Genomic DNA, 19,858 nt, shown 5'->3' on the forward strand with positions numbered 1-19,858 from the left:
TAGAATATTAATTAAATCATTAATTGATATTTTTGATTTTAAAAATAAACTATAATATTATAAATCTGTAAATAATCTTTTATTTAAAAACTCTATTTTTAATAATATCTTAATCTATCTTTATAATTAAGAATCTTATTTTATTAATTTTTATAATAAAGAAGACATAATTTATTTTAAATCTATTAAAATATATATTATATATTTTATAAGACTATATTTAATTATTTTTTAATAATAAAATATCAAGTTTTTTAAAATATATAGATAACTACTAAATTTAAATAGTGTTTTCGAGAAACTAACTTTTTACTTTTCTTATTATTCAGTAGGGTCTCATGCAAGCCTTCCCAAGTGCACAATTATGTCATGTGTATCAATATTCTATAAATTAGGCAATGTTATTACTCAAATTAATACATGGAACCACACCATAGCCATAATCCAATGGCAATAAAATAGATACCTCCGCCTTTCCCTCAACAGGACCGAAAGCCTGCTGTACATCAGGCAGGTGGTTGAGGATGTATAGACAAGGTTGCTCGATATCAAATTCCGGGATAAGCCATCCATGAACTCAAAGAAAGGGATGAAGAAGTGGAGGACAGATCAAAATAAAAATAAACAAAAAACAAGATCGAGGAGGTCGCCAGTAATTGCGAGAGGAATATCACTGGTCTTTCCGAGCGTCTCCTCCAGCCTTGTTCTCCCTCCGTCGTTTGATTGCCTCTGGGCTGTACTCGGTATCTAGAAGGTAATCCCACCACCTGAAGCTGCTAGAGTAGTTACCGACAAATTTCTCGTGGTGGAGATCATGGTGGTCAGCGCCCGCCCAGAATGGAAGGAAATGATGGAGACTCCAAGGAAACTCATAACCGCTGTGTGCATCGATAGCTTGGAACAGCCGTAGTACAATCCAAACGTACATGGTGAAAATGTGCAGATCGCCGGTTACTGCGCACCAGAGGATCGGACAGCCAACAGTACCGAAACCGAGAATCATGACCTCGATCGGAGAAGCATATTCAGCTGCCATGCCAAAGGGGGCTGAATACTGATGGTGAATTTTGTGAATAGCCTTGTAGAGGGGACCCCAATGAAGTGCTCGGTGCGAGAAGTAGTGCCATGTATCCTCAAGCACGAAGAATATTGCAATTTGGTAGGCCATTGTCCAAAAAGTGGGGAAAGGAACCGACGTCGAAAGGCCAAAGAATTGAGCCATGGGATGGAATAGCCTGTCGATAATATCGTTAGGCTATATATCGAAGCAAAGCATCCAGAAAGATACACACCAGATCTGAGGTAGTTCAACTGTAAAATGGCTCAGTAGTACAAATTTCGCGCAATCCCATTGCTCGCGCAATGAAGGAATTTTATTCTGCCAAGCAGTTAGCGAAAGGTCTCTTGAGCTGGAAGCAACATGAACCTACACTCTGGATTTTATAACCCTTGAGTAGGCCCAAACTGTCTATGAAGATCCAGGGCAGGGAGCGCCCAAAATAAACTATCTCGTGCATAACAAAAGACATGATGCCAGTCGCCAGGACATCGTTTTGCATCCATGCATACCATGCTGTCCAAAGCCTCTCGAGGACATTTAAATGGGTATTGTATTTAGATATCTCTTCAAACTGGCCCCAGTAAGTCTCCGGGGGAGCCGACAGTAGCGTCGAATTCCTTCGCCGGGTCAGTTTATATATAAAAACAACCATTGCAATGACAGAAGCTTACATAGTGTTTACAGACTTGTGCTCAAAGGGCGACTGGCTCGCTTGCAATTGTCTTACCAATAGATACCGATGTGTAGGGCCTTATCGGGTGGAAAGAGAAGAAATAAAGTAGAAAGGAGAGGATTTGTTGTGAGGGAGGGAGCGCCGGCGAGAGACTTTGTCTGAAAAACTTAAGAGAGTGTGTGCGGTATTTCAGGGACAAGCCGGTGGTGGATAAAGCTGCACGATCAAGGACCTCCAGTCCCGAGGTGGCGAGACCTTTTTTTTTTTGCTGTACCCCTTACCCAGCCCTTGGCTTTTTCTGGCGCCACCGCCTAGCCGATTCGGACCGATGGTGTGCTCCACAAAACGAGTCTCCACTGATGTTGGCTGTTGTCCACTAATATCATGATTGTTGTTATTCAATTAAGCGTACTTTGCTACTCCAGGCTCATCCACAATCTATCCCCTCTCCGGCTCGAAGTTCAGTATCTTGCACCTAGGCTCCAAAGTAAACACAGGGACTACGATTCTTAGTGGCCTTGGTGGTCTCACCTCCCTACTACCCGTGCCCAATGCGAAACGATATCAGATAACCATTACCCATCTATGTCGATCTCTCGGTAGTCTACCAAAACACGACTGGAGTTAGCTTGCCAATCCCTGGACTGATGCAGCCCCTTAGCAGGTCCCAAAATTGGAAAAAAAAAGAGTAGAAAACTGATGTTAATTAACATACTTTGTATACGGAGTATTATTTCTTACATTGTTTGGTCCATACTAGTAGTGCTTAGGTCAGATATGCTGACATAGTGACGCCATTCACAATACAATCATAAATATTTCCTTTTCCTAGAAAACCCCTTCTTATCTCCGCAGAACACGCGGAATCATAACCACAGAGACAATGTCAGTTATTAACGAGTAAGTCAAAAGATGTATATTGTTCCAAGGACTATCTATCCACGCTAACGAACTGAAAGTGACATCTGCCGCTTAGATACGCAACTGGATCAAATTAAGCAAGAAATCAATGACCTACAATTTGCCTCACTGGAGACCCAAAAACATACGCATGATTTGGACGCCAATACAGAGCGCACATCTGACCTAGCAGATGTTATCACCTCTCTCTCTGTGCCCTCCAAGTCCCGACCGGTGCTCCCCCCCGAGCATATTGTGGAATTGACTTTGAAGCTCTTCCGGTCCCCATGTGAACCACATGGGCTGCTTTCGTCCACAGACCATGGCCTAGAAGAACTCACGTGGCTGGCAGTTACGAAAGCCACTGTACAGACTTTAGGGGTGATCTTGAGGTCTCTCCTAGACCGGAGTTTGCTCCTCAGCGATGAAATCTCTTACTGGGACACAATTCTGGGGTCTTATTGGCACATCGGTGTTTATACACTGCAAACATTACCTTTTCGGATATGGCGCAGGTTGGCCAAGCCTCGCCCTAGCAAGAATGATAGCGGTGTCAAGGCAAGGTTTCCCATGTCTGTCTCAGTCCAATGGACTCATTTTTACGAGTCCATACAGAGATGTTTTTGTGCAGGAAACTTGCATGCTCTACAGGCAAACGTACTGTCACCGTTTGTAGCAGCGAAATCTGAGATAAGGCGGAAGCGCGAAAGGCTTAAAGTGATGAAGGACCTCAATGCCCACGGTATCGGCCTCCTCATGAGAGAGTGTTTCCCTGCTCAAGAAAATGACGATAAGTGTAAATGGACAAGGTTCATTTCTGCCGATGATCACTGGCGTAAGACGGTATGTAGAAGTGTGATCTTGATGGAGACATTCCTGCAGAAATTGCCGAGTGACCGTGGTTTTGTTGATCTTGGTGAAGACATCCTTTCGGCTGCTAACAAGGAGTTTGCGTGTCTCCAAACAGACTCTGATGGCAATCACTCCATTCGAGCACCTGAACTAGTCGCTAAGCAACTCCATGATATACTGCTTAGACTCCTTCCTGCCCACAACACCCTTGTATTGGCAACTGTTGACAAGCACCGGCGCCCATCGCGTCTGGTGCGATACTGGCTGCCATTATCGATGATGCTCCTAACAGCGAGCACCTCTTTTAAGGTCCTGAAGAATCGTCGCCATCAGCTAATCAGATGGGTTGCCAGTGCCGCGGAAACTACAGTTGAGTTTTGGAGCAATTGGGTTTTTGACCCAATTCAAAGGCTCATTGGAACTATAAGGCATGATGAGAAAAGCGAGATTGCCTTGATGAGCAAGAACAGCCTAGAGGCCGACCGGGCAAGCTTAGAGCGGATGGTAGTCGACTTCATCCTTGATCGTGGCGAACCGAAGCCCGAAGATTATGCGCTTGATATCAATTCTATCACAAACAAGGTTAGGGAGGGAGATTTAACACCAGTTCTGAGAGCGTACGAAAAAGATCTACGGACTCCCTTTGTCGGAACTGTACGAGGTGACCTTGTACGAGCACTCTTGATCCAAATCCAGAAGACGAAGGTAGATGTTGAGATCGCAATTGGCGGTATTGACGCTCTACTGAAGAGCCAGGAACTTGTTTTTGGGTATATACTTTCTTCAATATATTGTAGTAGAATGAGCTAACGGTCGCAGATTCGTTGGCCTTACACCTGGTATCCTGGTCTCGTACGCGTCTCTTCGATGGTTCTTGGATCTGTTTGGCAATAGAAAGGGTCTGAGGATGGGTAGACGGCAGGATGAATTAAGACATGCACTGCGGTATGTAGTATGTAATGGTGAAATGTGGGATATGCTGACCTTGGATAGGGCTGCTCATCGAACGTTGATATCGCCTAACCCTGCACCTACCGGCGTGCTCGCATACAGGGATCATGGTCTTCTGATCTGTGACGCTGAGATTTTGCTTAAGAAAGCAGAAACTCTTCTGAGTGGGACAGAGCTCCGCGCCTTTCGAGAAGATGTCGCTGACCTTATCAACCAGAGAATGGTTGTCCGGCAGCTTGAAATTGTTGGCAGAATGGGTTGGGTCTACTCGAAATGGATGAAATGATGGAGTTCTGGGGACACAGTAGCTACATTGTTGGCGTTGCGCCCCCCCCGAATAGTCAAGAGTTATAGGCCGCTAATTGCTATTATTTAAGGGGCGAGTAGACCATTTATGATTTTAGGCCAAAGAGCATATTTAATTGAAGAAATTCATAACCATTAATCCAGTATACCAACATGTAGGTTTAACTTGAGTATAAACTAAATTTGAGGTAGATCGTGATTGATCAGGGGAATGATTAGCATACAGACCTTTACAAGTTGATGTTTAACACTCTAAGTTGAATGGCATCCTATCAGCACTTCCTAGCAAGGAGACCTGGAGAGAGTACGGAGTACTGGCTTTGATACTGCTTGTTACTAGTTACACTGGCGCTTAATGGGGATGCAACGGAAAAAAGAGTATTGAATTAGCGCCTTGCCGTCCGTATCTATTAGTAAGATCTTCCCTCAAGAGAACTATCTCTAGACCTCCAAATGCCCCAACCTACAAATCAGTAGCCATGCAAATGCTGTGATAGATTATAAAGGTCAGGGCCAAAGTACGTATTCTCATAAATGAGACGGATGTGTGGGGGTATGCGGCTTGTAGGAGCCATTAATACAGTACCAGACCCAAGGCAAAGTTACAGTGAAAGTACCGATCGCTCCGCCTATACATACCCATATTATTGTTATATCCCTACCTGCTTACTTTACTCCGTAAATCTCCCATCAATTCATCCATCTAGGCACCAATTTGTGCCGCCACTCTCTATCCTTTCTGATAAATGCCAGAACGACCGATACTCAAGACCCCGACCCCAGTATTCCAATATTTCAAGGTTGCATTACCATAAACAGACCGCTTTCTTTCCCGCGAGACGTGATCATATCCACCCGCCCTTTCCCCTGATTCCTCGTATAGCGCCCCGAGTCCCTTGAGTCCTTTCTAGCCAGCAAGCCTACTTTACCACCATTCGGTGGCTGCAGCTCTCCTGCAGAAGAATCACTGAAGTGGGCAGGGAATCAGAGCATCGATCGATAACCTTCTCTTTTCTCTCTCGAAGGGCGAAAAAAGGATAAAGGACAGGAGGAAAGATACTGCGGTGGTGCCCGAGAAACTGAGTTTCCCGACAATATTACCGGACCTTCTGTCAAGAGCTACTATCTCGAGACATATATTTTTTTTTTTGGCGTACTTGACTTATTCCATCGTTCCCTTGATCTGCGTAGCTCAAACTAACGCCACTTGCGTCTACTTCATCATGGCTGGTACAAGAAACTATGATTTCCTGGTGAGAGTACCGCCATTCTCTTGGTGGGCAGCAGACTAATAGATGGCATTTAGATCAAACTTCTGTTGATTGGTGATTCCGGAGTGGGAAAATCATGTTGTTTGTTACGATTCAGCGAAGATTCATTTACTCCATCCTTCATCACGACCATTGGAATTGACTTCAAGATTCGTACAATCGAACTTGACGGAAAGCGTGTAAAGCTTCAAATATGGGATACGGCTGGACAGGAGCGCTTTAGAACGATTACAACGGCTTACTATAGAGGGGCAATGGGTATACTTCTGGTCTATGATGTCACGGATGAAAGGTCATTTCAAAGTAAGGGCTTACTCTTCTGATTCTAGGTTGGAACATTTTGGCAATGGCGCTGACCTCGTTTCCCAGACATCCGCACATGGTTCTCAAACGTCGAGCAGCATGCAAGTGAAGGCGTCCATAAGATTCTCATCGGAAATAAATGTGACTGGGAAGAGAAAAGAGCCGTGTCAACTGAACAGGGCCAGCAGCTAGCTGATGAGCTTGGCATACCCTTCCTTGAAGTGTCAGCAAAGAACAATATCAATATCGAGAAAGCCTTCTACAATCTTGCCTCGGAAATTAAGAAAGGCATGGACACATCTAAATCTGAACAGCCTGGTTCGCAAGGTGTCAGCATAGATCAGCAAGGCCCGGGACCGAATGGCAGTACAGGAGGCAAGTGTTGCTGATGGGCTTGTTAGTATATTCTCCTGCTTTAACCTTCTTGATCCACCTTACAACCCTACCCCCCTTCTTTCTTAACTCCGACAAACAGCTATTCTGCCATGGACGCGAACAAGAACAAGTTAGGGCTTTCACGCTCCAGTGGACGCTGAGATGCCTAATCTTTTTGCGGAACACCCTTCATGTATGTCCATAAATTGCGGCCGTGGGGCAGGCCGCCGTTCTGTTACAGTCGTTCGAAGTATGTTTGGTGGCGTTGTTTAATCTTGTGTTACGCTATACTTGGTATTTGTGTTACGGGAAGTGACTTGCGTGTTGCCATCAAGTATCAGCATAATACATCAAGTATTTTGATTTGGCAGAAGTTGCAAGAATGTGCGCTGATAATGAAAGCCGCCTTTGCTGCGTATAGCTTATTGTCTGATAAATAGCGGAGAAAAGAGGGAACAAAGTAGCCACCAGTCCTCTCTCTTCAGTTAAGATAGATAATCATGATGATGTGAAGAGAATAATTATCTATAGTATACCTTACGAAGTAATTTGCCTCAAGTCCAATGCTGGCTTCGAGGGAACGTTATGCAACAATGACAAGGCCCCGCAATATAGCATAGCATCTTTATCGGAAAATGCACTCCGCTTTCACGTGTGGACTAGGTTCATGGAGATCTTCATTTCCAAGCTTTGGAAGCGGCTTCTGGTGCCAGACACGAGCGAAATGAGCAGCCTCAAAGGAAGTGAGAAAATTTATGCGCCACATTCTTATGAACTTGGCGGATGACTGACTCAGACTGCCCGTACGCTCGAGATTTAATTGGGATAATCCCAACACAGTTGTCGGTTCTATTTGAATAACGGCATCGTCTGTTTCTGGTAAAGCCCATCTTCGACCTCTCATAATACCATCTAGCTGAAGAAGCTTCCTGATATAATGCGAGTCCAAAGAAGGAAAAGAGACGCAATCTAACTGTAGTTTCACAGGGAAGAGCTTGTTTCCAGAGGATTCTGATTGGCGCAGTCCTCTGTGAATTCCAATTGTGCGCTGCAACTTGAAATCGAACGGGAATAGCTGCGCTGCTACGGAAACATTACGTAGTGATGAACCGAGTGCAAAGTTAGAGTGCTCGCTATGTTTGACCCTACCATCCGTGGTGGATGTTTCGGCCGGCATATCCAACGTTGCCGTGGCAGTAGGAGCCACTTGCCTAAGATGGAGTTCTTGCAACTCTATGACCCTTTGTTGGTATTCAACGGCAGAGGCCGGAGAGGTAAAAATTAGGAGCCAAGAATCGGAGCGTTGGAGCGTTTGACGGTTCCGTATAGGTAGGACTGAATTCTTATTAGTAAAAGCAATTCGCGAGTTCTATCCTCGTATGTATGGGTACACCTTCTTCTAGCCCCTTCAAGCTATAGTCTTTAGATTCTAGCATCCTACGAAAGTCATAGGGAGTCAATGATTGACTCGCTCCCGAAAGTACGAGCGCTGTTCTATGGCCTCGGCGACTGCGCTCGCTTGATGTTATTTCCAGCCTTCCACGATCAATGGTAACACCACAGTCCTCTGTTCCCATTACAATGTCCGCGATGCGTGGCGTACTCGGCGGCTTTGTTCCCGAGACATCTTGAAATTTTTCTGGTTTCGTGGGGGTGAAAATATTTGTTGTAGGTACTCGTGTGCCAAGAAGGCAAGTGAATGTTAGAGACGGCTTCATTGGCTCCAAAAATTGTGACATTGGTCGGCGTGTTGCGGATGCCCATAAATGCCTTCGGGGGCTATAGAACATAACGATTCGCTTCCAACACAAGGTGGAATTTGATAAGGGTTATGTTGTTCTAAGCAGGAGGGAAAGAGAGCGGTAGGACCGACATTAGGTAAGGGGACGGGGCTGGTCTTGTTTGGATCGATGGATGCTGTACGAGGTGGTGGATGCTAAGATAATTTAGAGCTCGAAAGTCTATGATTAAATGGATTATCCTGGCCTCTTAAGGATCTACGTACTGTGTATAAGGAAGGGTACGGGTCAGTGCGGGGGTCTGATCTAAATCCGCATCCATATGTTAGATAAAAAAAGAGGGCAAATTTAATGAGCGACTCATTTTTTATTTTTTATTTAATTTTTTTTTTTACATTTCCCTTCCCCTTTAGATTTTGCGCCGAAAACCTTCCTCCTACTCCTCCTATTCTCATTTATTTAGTCCTCTCATTGCTTCCTCCTCAAACTTCAAATCAACATCGTTGTGTAGCAAGGACGTACTGCAATGCCTGCAGTATAGAGTGTCCAGCCATACTCGCCACTAGAATACCAGATACAGGTGTTGGCTGCAGTTTACATCTCGCAACATTGTATATAATCTGATATTTCTCTTACGGACATTGTCTGGCCAAGCCCGCACCAAATGTCGGAACCCCGCCTTTTCACAGTTCGACCGCTTTCTAAACAAGCGAGAAATGACCATAAAGATGCATTTCGCGTTTATTTATCATCGTCGTCGTTGGCTGCCCTTAAGCTTCGGGCGGGGGATGCTTGTACCCTGAACTACTCTGGCGAATGTGCGAAGACTGCAATAGCTTGGAGCGCAACCGAAAACATACAAACTACGGTCGTGCAGACTTCAAGGACACTCCAGGACTGCTACGGCGTCAAGATTGGCGAGAAGGTATCTATTTCCAAAACCGATGGGCCTTTGGGAGAGATTGAATCAATCTCTTTTGTGGAATGCTCTGATATCGAACGAATGACCAGATATGGCCCCATCCCGGCATTGGAAAGACACCACTGGGCCTGGGCTTTGGAGTTCCCTCTTGCCAGATGTGATGCTCTCGCTGTTGGATTGATCTTTGACTTGGAGCTTAAGGGTCAACGAAGAAGCTTCAAAGTAGCAACTATGCGGGCCTTGAACCAAACCACCCATAGCACGTTACTGCGGTTCACTGAGAATTCCAAAACCTTGATTGGAGATGATTCAGATGAAGAGAGAGGAGTCCACGGCTTTGATATACAAGTACAGTCATCTGGCCTGGGTGGAATGGGCCGCCAGATTGAGAGTATAAATGAAAGCCTTGCTGATTTCAACATTGGCTCAGAGATTGTGGCAATGCCTTCTTTCTATGAGCACACCCGGGGCGTTCTTCTTTATGGACCAAAGGGGACAGGCAAAACTGCACTTCTTCGCCAAATACAAGCTGCTGGTTGGCGGAAAGCATTCAACATTGGGTCTTCCACATTCGGCAGGAATATTGGCGAGAGCGAAGCTAAGCTACGCAATCTGTTTCAAGATGCAATTCGTTGTCAGCCGAGTGTTGTGGTCATCGATCAAGTGGACTTCATAGCTCCCAAACGGACATCGCTGGATTCTCAGTCTTTGACATCTGTCCTTTGTGAATGTTTGGACCTTGTGAGAGGTGCTATGGTTCTTGTTGTAGCTGCAACTCGACACCCCAACGAAGTCGACGATGCTTTGAGAACTCCACATCGATTGGCGACTGAGATTGAATTGCATGTTCCTACAGCCTATGACCGAGCCGAAATTCTGCGCGCTATATGCGGATATCAGTCTCCCGTACTAAGTGATAGCCTCATAGATATGATGGCGGAGAAGACTCACGGCTATGTCGGAGCTGACTTGTTTGCTTTACTTCAGCTCGTTTGTCGCAAGGCGCGCCAGAGACAGATCGAAAAAGCTGACTCGAATAGTTGGGCTTTACACCAAACTTCTAAGTTTACCAGCGGCTCAAGCGATGACTTGGCCACCAAGGAAACCGTGCCTTTAGAAGTCCAGGAGGCCGACGTATTAACGGCTCTACAGGAAACCCGTCCCACTGCGATGCGGGAAGTATTTCTGGAGACACCGAAAGTGAGATGGTCGGACATTGGTGGGCAGCATGATATCAAACGGCGTCTTCAGAAGGCAGTGGAGAGACCTTTGAAAGTGAGTGTCTACATTGATGGTTTACAACAATGGAACTGACGACTGTAGCATCCCGAACGAATGAGAAGGCTCAATGTAAACAGTAAGAAAGGCATTCTGCTGTACGGGCCGCCGGGTTGCTCTAAGACCTTGACTGTCAAAGCACTCGCTACAGAAGCGGGCCTGAACTTTATGGCCGTAAAAGGTGCTGAAATTCTAAGTATGTATGTTGGGGAGTCGGAACGGGCCCTACGGGATATTTTTCGAAAGGCACGATCTGCGAAGCCTAGTATTATCTTTTTTGATGAAATCGATGCAATTGCCTCAAAGCGCAGCAGTACGTCCCAAGGGGGTGTCAATGTGCTCACAACTTTATTGAACGAGATGGATGGAATTGAGGAGTTGAAGAGTGTTCTGGTCGTCGCCGCGACAAATAAACCAGAGGTAATTGACCCGGCTTTGATGCGCCCGGGCCGTTTGGACAATATCCTTTACATTGGACCACCGGACTTTGAGGCACGGAAAGAGATATTGAATATCTGGTGTCGTAAATCCATTGTTCATCCCGGCGTAAGTTTGGAAGAGCTGGCCTGGAAGACTGAAGGCTACTCAGGAGCGGAAATTGTGAGCATTTGCGAGACTGCCGGAGATGCCGCATTGGACGAGGAAGAGGAGACTGGTCAAGCACAAGACATTCGGTGGGAACACTTCGAACTCGCACTTAAGCAAGTCAAGAGGCAGATCACAGACAACGTTATCCAGCAGTACGAGCAGTGGGGGAATTCAGTTGATATTTAGATTATGGTTACCTCATTACACCATGATTTGGCCAGATTCATGGGCAATGTTGAGTGCGTGAAAGCAATAAAAAAAGGAAAGAAAGAAAGAAGACGCAACTGCTGTATCACTATTAGCCGATACTAAAGTCATTAAAACGGGGGTGAGAATTTGTAAATTGAATGTTTTTCTGGGGTATTGATGGACAAACATCCGTCGATTTCATCGAAGGACAGAAGTCTGGCCCCAACTTCCATATTCTCACCAAACTTGATGCCTATGTAAAGTGGGGAATAAGTCCCGGGCCAATTAGAGCTTAATTGTTAGTCTAGCCAGGAGCAGCTAGTTTTAGACATCACATCTATCCATTAGGTTCCTGTAATAATTACTTAAACATCGACACACCTTGAACTCTTGTACTACATATTTACTACCCCTCAACCTTTAACCCTGAAGCAAACGGGGTGATTAACACATTTTTGTGAAGCTACATCTATGTCTGCAACGGCTCGAGGTCGCTCGCCAAACCGCTCACCACTTGACCCAGGTCCCGAGCAAGCTTCAACCCCAATGAGGCGCACGATGTCACCTCGTTCAGAGTCCAGACCCGGGAGCGAGCGAAGCCCATCCTCCGATCATGTTCGTCGCAACGGTTACCGCTCCAGAAGCCGGTCTCGCTCCGCTTCGCGATCGAGAATGCTGTCGCGAAGCCGAAGCCGAAGCTGGAGTAGTCGGAGTCGCAGCCGCAGTCGAGGCTCCCGACGGTGTAGGGACAGAAGTTACAGTGAAACTCCTAGCCCTTCAGATAACCTGCCAAGAAGCTCAAAAGTCTGTGCTATTGCTCACTGTTGCCCCATCTGCGCCCTCTACATCTGAAGCTTACATATCATAGATTGTTGTTGAAAAACTGACAAAGAATGTAACGGAGTCACACCTTCGAGAAATATTCGGGAGTTTCGGGGGTATAGAGAGCCTGGATCTTCCCATGAACAAAGCTTGTATGTATGGGCAGATATCCTTATCACTCTATCAGCCGCCTAACGCACTCTTTCAAGTTATGACAAACCGAGGCACAGCATATATACTTTTTAACGATCCCGCGGATGCAGAAGCGGCTATTGCACACATGCACGAGGCCCAACTCGATGGGGCTGTGCTTAATGTTTCTATTGTTCTTCCCCGAAGAGCATTTTCCCAATCACCACCACCTCAGAGCGGCAGGGTAAGTTTCGGCCGTCAAAGGCACAGCCGTGGGCAGCCATCAGACTCTCGTTATTCTCGCCCTTCTCCCTATCCTCCCAGATCGCCTCCCCACCAGAGGAGGTTTGGTCGCACTAGGCCCATGGAGAGACATGACCTTTATCGCCCACGGACTTTATCTCGATCACGATCGCCACGTCGCTCTCGATCGTCGGAGCTCAGGTCAACGTCCCCTCCGAGGAGGAGGGGACAGCTGCGCTCTAGTAGCCCGCGACGTGGTAGGCGCCGTAGTCCTAGTTACAGCAGTTATGACTACAGCAGCCACAGTGACAGAAGTAGAAGTCCCAGCAGGAGCAGAGGCCCTGGTCGATATGGTCCGCAAAGGCGGTGAATAGCATGGAGCAAACAACGACGTTTCCACTCATTGGATTCTCCACGGGTTCTAGGGGGTTGAGCAAGTATTGCCAACATTGTATTCATGTAATATTAGAAAGAGTCAGTCGGTTTAAGGGCTTTGTGCAGGGCATCGTTAGAGAAATTGCCTGCTTTACCAATGTGGTTTTACTCCTTACACACTAAAATAGCACTATACGAAGAGGTAGGTAGGAAATCGGAAATGCGGTATGCTTGTTAGGCTCAGTAGCTCTAGAAGAATGCGCACCAACCAATGTACATCGCGGCGAGGTTCTTTTCATCGGTTGCTTGCACTATCAACTCGTCTACATGGCCATCTACTGACAAGGGAACAGATTCCCCAGGTAGAAGACCACGGAGTTTGTTGCGAACATTTTCGAGGACACCTGCAGGCGTCTCTGGAACACTAACATGGGTGCGTCGCTTCATTAACAGATTAGCATAGCGGAGGCACTTGCAGAATAACTGTGCTTACTTTCTTCCCAATGAAGTCTGTCGTTGGATCATGCAGAAATGTTTCAAGTACAGTCATCAGCGCATCCTCATTTTGCCGGAGCAAACCTAGGGTTATTTCGCACGTCTTCCGGAACGGTCCTGCTTACAGTGTTAACCATGATGATATCTGTTAGCCATGGACTCGGTCTACACATACCGTCATACCCATAAGCTCCAAATGCGTCCACCATATTTTGAGTGAGACGAAACGGAACAAGTTCAGGTTTATCGAACGTCAAGCCCTATATGAATCCTCTCTTAACGCGGGGCGGAAAGAATTAAGGAATTCAAGTTCTCACCTTGTCAAAGAGGCAATTGAAATCAACATGTAAAATACCTCCAGTGCCCTCCTCAAATAGGATATTTTCGCCATGTCGATCTCCAAGCCTTCGATGAATAGAAGTTAGAGGAGAACATATACATAACGGTTACGGAGTACAGGCATACCCTAGAACGTATCCAACCATTGACATGACTGCACAAGACCGAGTATAGCGAAGCCTTGCTGCAAACCATGTTCCAGACTCTGGAAACATCTCGATAAACCACTCATGTAGGACTGGGGGAAACCTATGCTTGCATTAGCCTTACTACTTGCAATTGCAGGTCATACTGGGGACTTACTTTGGTAGAATTTTGGTGGTAAACAGAGGTAATTTCGAGATCTCAGAACATGCTTCTTCGAGATAATGTCCGATTTCTGTGTACTGTGGAAAAGTAAGCTATTTAACCAGGTAGAGATGGTAAGGGGCTTCATGATATCTCCTACATTTGGCGCGATGCCCCGTTCTCTCAGCAGCTTGATAACAATATCCCTCAATGTTCGGAGATTATCAACCCATTCAATCAATCCACATTCTTCATTCAAAGGTGTAACGGCGTATGTTTTGATATCTTTTTTCCAATCAGCTTCACGGCGCCTTCACAGCTGAGGTGGCCACTTACACATGCGTCGTTTACTTGATTCAACATCCCTTTTAAGGAACCTATTGATCATGTTGTTGAACTCCATGAGGCGCTGGTCTTTGCGGAGATCATCTTTGGGCTTGCAGAGGATATTGTAAATCTTTCCATCCGACCCTCGAACGCCAATCTTCCGTGGTTTCTGGAGCGAGTTCAGGACTTGCGCATCGTCAAGAACAGCTAAATAAAGTTAGACATGCACGTCGCACATATGTACCAGGGAAACAAAAAAACATGACAATATACCTTCAATAGTGGTTGGGTCTCTAGGGAAAGCCCTAAATCCCTTGAGGTACTCTGCATCATGGCTTGTCGGTAGAGTCGGAGTCAACATTGCTTGAAATGGTACAACAAGTCGACAAGGGGCAATTTTGTGATTGAATCCCAGAGCCCGAGCTAGGTTGATTCTAGAGACTTTTTCGACGCGCGCTACACATAGCTTTAGCATCTCTTCAGAGAACCTTTGCCCCTGGTTTATCATCGCGCGCATATCTGACGGTGTTTCGGTCTTTAACTTCTTGTTTACTTCCTTGTACCTTGTTAGTGCCCAACGAACCACTCGTTGCATAGGAAACTATACCGTGATTTTTTGAAGACAGTTGATACCCCTGGATGCCCTTTCCTTGGAAGACGACTTGACCACGGCAAGCACTATCCATAGACCTTGCTGAGGAAAGAAGTTTACCGCTTTGGCGACTATCTTCGTTAACAAGTCATAGACGGTGTTGTTCGGGTGGCAGATCCTTGCAACCACCTGAGGAAGAATTGTGAACAACTGGAATTATTAGTGGATTTCCACAAGCACTAAACCACCAGGGAATGCTCACCAGTGCAGCCGGCATCCGGTTGACGTATTTTTTTAACTGTGAATGCATATCATCCAGAATTTTTCTCCTTTGATTCAAAGTGTGTGTTTTAAAGTCTCTGTGCCACAGTTTATTTAGCGGCTCTTCACCAACAGAATAAAACATGCCCCTAAATGAAGGACATTTACTCCACTTACTCGTTATTACCCCTCTTTGGATCAAAGGGCTGATCCACAGTAGACGCATGCTCCAGCCAAAGTGTAAGAACTTTGGGTAATGACTGAAAAACGTATTTATTCCCGTGTGCTAGCGATCGGAGATAATTGTCAATCACCAGTTTAGAAGCCTCACCGCTCAGACTAAGATTAGTTAGTATATAGTAAAGAAGTCAGATGAGACATGGGAGAGCAGAGGGACTCACTATATCTGAGCTTCTTTTCCTAGTGGCTTGGCTTTCTCCGAATCTAATATCTTGTTGTAGTGCTTCCCTAGGTAATAATGGGCCTTTTCCCACCTGATACTAGTTAGAACGGGGTTGGCCTTAGGAAATATTGTGGGAGTACCTTGAATGTAGGTAGATAGCCTCTCGGTACCTCTGTACTATGACATCTGACTGTGTCTGCCCGGCTCTGTCTGTCCATTTCGCTAGCAAAAGATGGGCCTGAGCCCCTTAAATTAGTGACGACATTCCACAATGTAAGAAGAGGCTGGAATGATACCCTGGCGGCAAGTAGATTTTGGTGTTTTTCACGATTCGATGCCAGATAGACAGAGTCAGAGCCATCGGAAGCATTGTCTGGAGCAAACTCATTGGCAGCTATTGCGCCTTCCAACGTTTGTATTGCTTTACGATGGTAACCATCCTTCCACAGAAGCCTAGCGTGTTCAATAGTGGCTGATCTATTTTTCAAACGAGCAGCATGGAGCATTGACTGATATGCTTGGTTAGTGAAATTGCCCTTGCGCAAAAGGCGAGTACTGGCAAGCCAGGCATCAGCTATGTCTGAATTGGGGAAGTTGCACCTTGTACATGCGTTAGTGTTAGGCTTTGCCCCTTCAGCAAAAGTATAACGAGAGCAACATACGTCAGTTCCATCATAGCTCGTCTTAGACCAAGAAGGTATTGCTTGTCAGATATATGCCCTCCTAGAATATCTAAACGGCGGCTCAAAGCAGCGCGTATTTTGGGAAGCGCATCCTTCTCACTTCGTGAGTCCAAGCCAGCTATAGATTCCATCTCTGCTAAGGCGTGCAACCTAAGGATGCTGTCATGACACGACTGCAACGATGCCACGGAATTGGCATTGAGTGACTTTGCAACACTGAGTCGCAGGCCACAGATAATGTCCCCAAATCTACTATAACTTCCCTGACGAATGGCATCAAGCGCCAGGCCGACCCCGATGTTAAAATCTCCTGTTCCTTGTTGTGAGTAAAGCTGAAGGTAATTACGCAACTTCTCCCATTTCCCTGTGATCCATGATGCCTCGATTGCAAACGGGACAAACCTAGAGCCCGGGTCGGTCGTTTGGAGGATCTCAAATCGTGTAAGAATGGCATCTGTGTCTAGGGTGAGCACGCTGCTGAGTTAATAATGTTTCGCCAAGGAAAATACCTTGTTGTCCTGATTCTTTGAGACATGTAAGAAGGTTCCATTGGGCATCGACATTGTTGGGCTCCTTCTCGAGTTGTAGCTCATACCAACTTTGTGCAGTAGCCCATCTTCCGGCCTTGCGATGTTCAAGAACCTGTTGGTCAATGTTAAGTGCGTGCAGGTGATTTGATATGCCCTCAATGCCGTCTGGCTCATCGATTTGACTATAGATATCTTGAAGACGCTGGAAAAGAGGTTCGAAACCCTTAGAGTCTGTCTGTTTGTTACTAGACTGACGAATATATTGTTCCCAGTGGAAAAGTGCTCTTGAGAATGATCTACATTCAACAGCCCTTTTAGAAATGACCTCGGGTGGTATAGAAGCTAGCAGCGATTCAACAGCCTTAACTTGGGATGCATCTGTATCCAAACGTGAATCCGGGCACGCCTCCCTGTGGGAGCGGCCTGCGTGATAGTTGTGGCTCCTAAGACTATTGAGCTGCTTTTTCTTGCCTTGTAGCCATCTTGAAAGGTAGTCGAGGATTTCGAAAATGCTCTATACACAAAGTGAGAACTTAATTCAGTGCCTTTAGACCTCTCTGATGTTCCGCACAGAGCACTTACCTGACTGCATAATAGGATAGCTTCGTATATATGGTTAGTGGAGTCTGGAAGTGGGTGAGATAAAACGCTTGTCAGTTCGTAAAGCAAATCTTCCTTTTCTTTTTGAGTGCCTCCAACTATACGGTTCAGCACTGCAAATGGCAGAAGAAAGGATGCTATAGATACGTCCTGGCCTTTTACAATGCGACTAGATACACTGAACACAAGCCTCGCATTGTCACCACTCCCCTTTTGCAGCAGATCCTGCACAAAAGTCCGCAGCCACTCACCATGCGTTAGAGTGGCCGAGAATAATGGGTAAGTGCAGCTTGAATTGACAGCGCCGACAGTGACCGTATACTTGGACGTGAGAAATGGGGTCAAAGTGTTGCGAACCGTCTCAGGAAGCTCTGACCAACGTCGATACTTTTCATCTGCCTGGACATCGCGAGAGCGCTGAGTAACAGCAGAATCAAGACCACAAAATCTGAGTAGGTTTTGCATAGCGTACGCAAGAAATCCCTGGGCCCTGGTATTGGATGCCGACAAAAACGCCTCGACAAGCACGTGTTGAAGAAAAAAGAGTATGAAGTCAAATGTCTCTTCCATGCTATCAAAGTTTGATAAGACCAGTATATCTCTCTTTTCTTTGATCGAATCAACACGATTTGGATCCAAGCAGCCGATAAGGCCTATGCACCGAGCTGATAGAAGAGTTATGACATCCGAACTTGTGTTGAACTTTACACAGCAATCGAGCAAAGACCGAATTAACTGAGCAACAACAGGATCTGGTTGTTCGCCAAGAACAGTGCGATGAAGGAACTCATCGTGCTCTAAGAGGTACGGTACTAGCTCCGTCAGAGCTTGTTCGACGACAGTAGCGTTCTCACTTTGACAACGTCGGACAAATGCCAAGAACTGACTTCGAACGTCCATTTTCCCCTTCAGATCCACAAGCTCGGATTCAAATTTGGACATCTCTGGAATAGAAGCAAGGGATGGCATGGTGTTGTAGACATCTTGTACTAGTTCACTGTGGCTTCTCAGAATGTTCTCGACAAGTTCATAGGCACAATTTCTCGTATCCTCTGTAAACATGTCCCAATACCTGATCACAATTGATAAGGTCTGGTCAAGAAGTGGTTCAATGTCTTCGTCATGCAAAGAGTTGACCAGTACTGCCCATACTGTAAAGGCATCGTTGCACAACTCCCCGATTTCGAGGGCGGACCGCAGGCAGGCACATATCTTCCAAAGTTAGCACATATATCGCATTGAAAGAGCTGTAGTGACATTTCCTAATATACTGACCTGGGGTATCGCGCTACTCACATGCCCTTTCGCGACCTTGACCATCTCTCCAATAGCTATGATATTCCTTCTTTTTTCAACCAAGGGTTGTCTGATTTGGAAGTCGTTGATAGCATGGGCAAATTCGGTAATTATACCAAGAATATGCTCCTCGATGAAGTAGCCTATCAAATTCGTTCTCCTTGATGCATGCCCTGACTTCCGCGGGACGAGGGCTGCTAGGAGTTGAAGCGCACGATAGAACTGCCTTTATCAGTTATGAACACCCAAATGGGTAAAAGCAGAAATATACCTACCCTTGCTCTCTTCTCATCCCCAGAATCCCCAAGACCCTTGAATAAATGACATGCAATCAGAATCGGTTCGATCCGTACAAGCTCCGCCAAGGTACGGCCTTCAAAGGCATTATCTATTTCTGACAAAGCGGACATTGCCAAATCCTGTGGATTTGACGACGCTTGACTCAACAAGAATGCCAGGATTGCTGCAAGGTTATTTTTCTCTGAACAGATATCGAAGGGGGTTTTAACATCCTTATAAGTCGCCCCTATCCTAGCAATAATGTCTCGCTTCCGTGTTAGCACTAGATGTGGTAATACATATAACTCAGTCAACCTGAGGAAATCGTCCACTTTCATTCCCAGCAGATCACAGAGGTGTTCTGCCATGTATGGACGTGATGGGAAGTTTTTCATTATTGTCACGGAAAGAGTCCTCCAAAATGGCCTGAACAAGCCTGCGGGAGTGACCGAGAGGCGTTGTGCAAGCTTTGAAATCTAGTTATAGATTTTTGTTAGAGTACTGCCTATGTAATAGTCGACAGTAGAGCTTTCCCACAAATGACCGAAACTAGGAAGATAGTGTAGATCAGATTCACATACTTCAGAATAAGCTACCGCACAAACGAAAGGATTGGGATGGCCCAGGTATTCAACCAGGCGAAGAAGGATAATGTTCATCTCTTCATCATTGGAAAGTCTTAGCAACACATGGATGTTAGCCCATACGACAAAACTGCTGAGAAGTTTAGTACATACGTTGCAAGGCGACAGAGTGTCAATATACATGTTTCATGCAATGACGATT

The 19,858-nt window shown here is 45.8% G+C and overlaps 6 protein-coding genes across 6 annotated transcripts; 4 read left to right on the forward strand and 2 right to left on the reverse strand.

Moving 5' to 3' along the window:
* Window positions 1–670: 670 nt before the first annotated feature.
* AO090206000001 (sterol desaturase family protein) lies at window positions 671–2,488 on the reverse strand (the record flags this gene model as incomplete). Its single annotated transcript, XM_023233185.1, has 4 exons — window positions 671–1,235; window positions 1,293–1,378; window positions 1,431–1,677; window positions 2,475–2,488. The coding sequence occupies 4 exons, from the start codon at window positions 2,486–2,488 to the stop codon at window positions 671–673; spliced, it is 912 nt and encodes a 303-aa protein (XP_023093714.1).
* A 128-nt stretch (window positions 2,489–2,616) lies between these two features.
* On the forward strand, window positions 2,617–4,722 carry AO090206000002 (NCA2 family protein; the record flags this gene model as incomplete). The annotated part of the gene is made up of 4 exons (XM_023233186.1): window positions 2,617–2,633; window positions 2,693–4,255; window positions 4,305–4,430; window positions 4,479–4,722. 4 exons carry the CDS (start codon window positions 2,617–2,619, stop codon window positions 4,720–4,722), a joined length of 1,950 nt encoding a protein of 649 aa, XP_023093715.1.
* Window positions 4,723–5,965: 1,243 nt separating this feature from the next.
* On the forward strand, window positions 5,966–6,705 carry srgA (Rab family GTPase srgA; the record flags this gene model as incomplete). The annotated part of the gene is made up of 3 exons (XM_001826464.3): window positions 5,966–5,995; window positions 6,049–6,316; window positions 6,383–6,705. The coding sequence occupies 3 exons, from the start codon at window positions 5,966–5,968 to the stop codon at window positions 6,703–6,705; spliced, it is 621 nt and encodes a 206-aa protein (XP_001826516.1).
* Window positions 6,706–9,094: 2,389 nt separating this feature from the next.
* Window positions 9,095–11,404, forward strand: AO090206000004 (putative AAA family ATPase; the record flags this gene model as incomplete). Its single annotated transcript, XM_001826465.1, has 2 exons — window positions 9,095–10,627; window positions 10,676–11,404. 2 exons carry the CDS (start codon window positions 9,095–9,097, stop codon window positions 11,402–11,404), a joined length of 2,262 nt encoding a protein of 753 aa, XP_001826517.1.
* A 474-nt stretch (window positions 11,405–11,878) lies between these two features.
* Window positions 11,879–12,974, forward strand: AO090206000005 (uncharacterized protein; the record flags this gene model as incomplete). The annotated part of the gene is made up of 2 exons (XM_023233187.1): window positions 11,879–12,211; window positions 12,276–12,974. The coding sequence occupies 2 exons, from the start codon at window positions 11,879–11,881 to the stop codon at window positions 12,972–12,974; spliced, it is 1,032 nt and encodes a 343-aa protein (XP_023093716.1).
* Window positions 12,975–13,228: 254 nt separating this feature from the next.
* Window positions 13,229–19,839, reverse strand: atrA (protein kinase MEC1; the record flags this gene model as incomplete). Its single annotated transcript, XM_023233188.1, is given in 21 exon segments — window positions 13,229–13,420; window positions 13,473–13,591; window positions 13,650–13,734; window positions 13,792–13,879; window positions 13,940–14,067; window positions 14,106–14,386; window positions 14,438–14,635; window positions 14,690–15,029; window positions 15,036–15,230; window positions 15,283–15,430; window positions 15,459–15,620; window positions 15,683–15,801; window positions 15,876–16,284; window positions 16,347–16,407; window positions 16,468–16,827; window positions 16,877–17,411; window positions 17,480–18,709; window positions 18,755–18,987; window positions 19,065–19,548; window positions 19,678–19,731; window positions 19,810–19,839. Coding segments are annotated over 21 exon segments (5,451 nt in total).
* Window positions 19,840–19,858: the final 19 nt, after the last annotated feature.

The sequence above is a fragment of the Aspergillus oryzae genome, chromosome 7, assembly GCF_000184455.2.
Source record: "Aspergillus oryzae RIB40 DNA, chromosome 7".
Lineage (NCBI taxonomy): Eukaryota > Fungi > Ascomycota > Eurotiomycetes > Eurotiales > Aspergillaceae > Aspergillus > Aspergillus oryzae.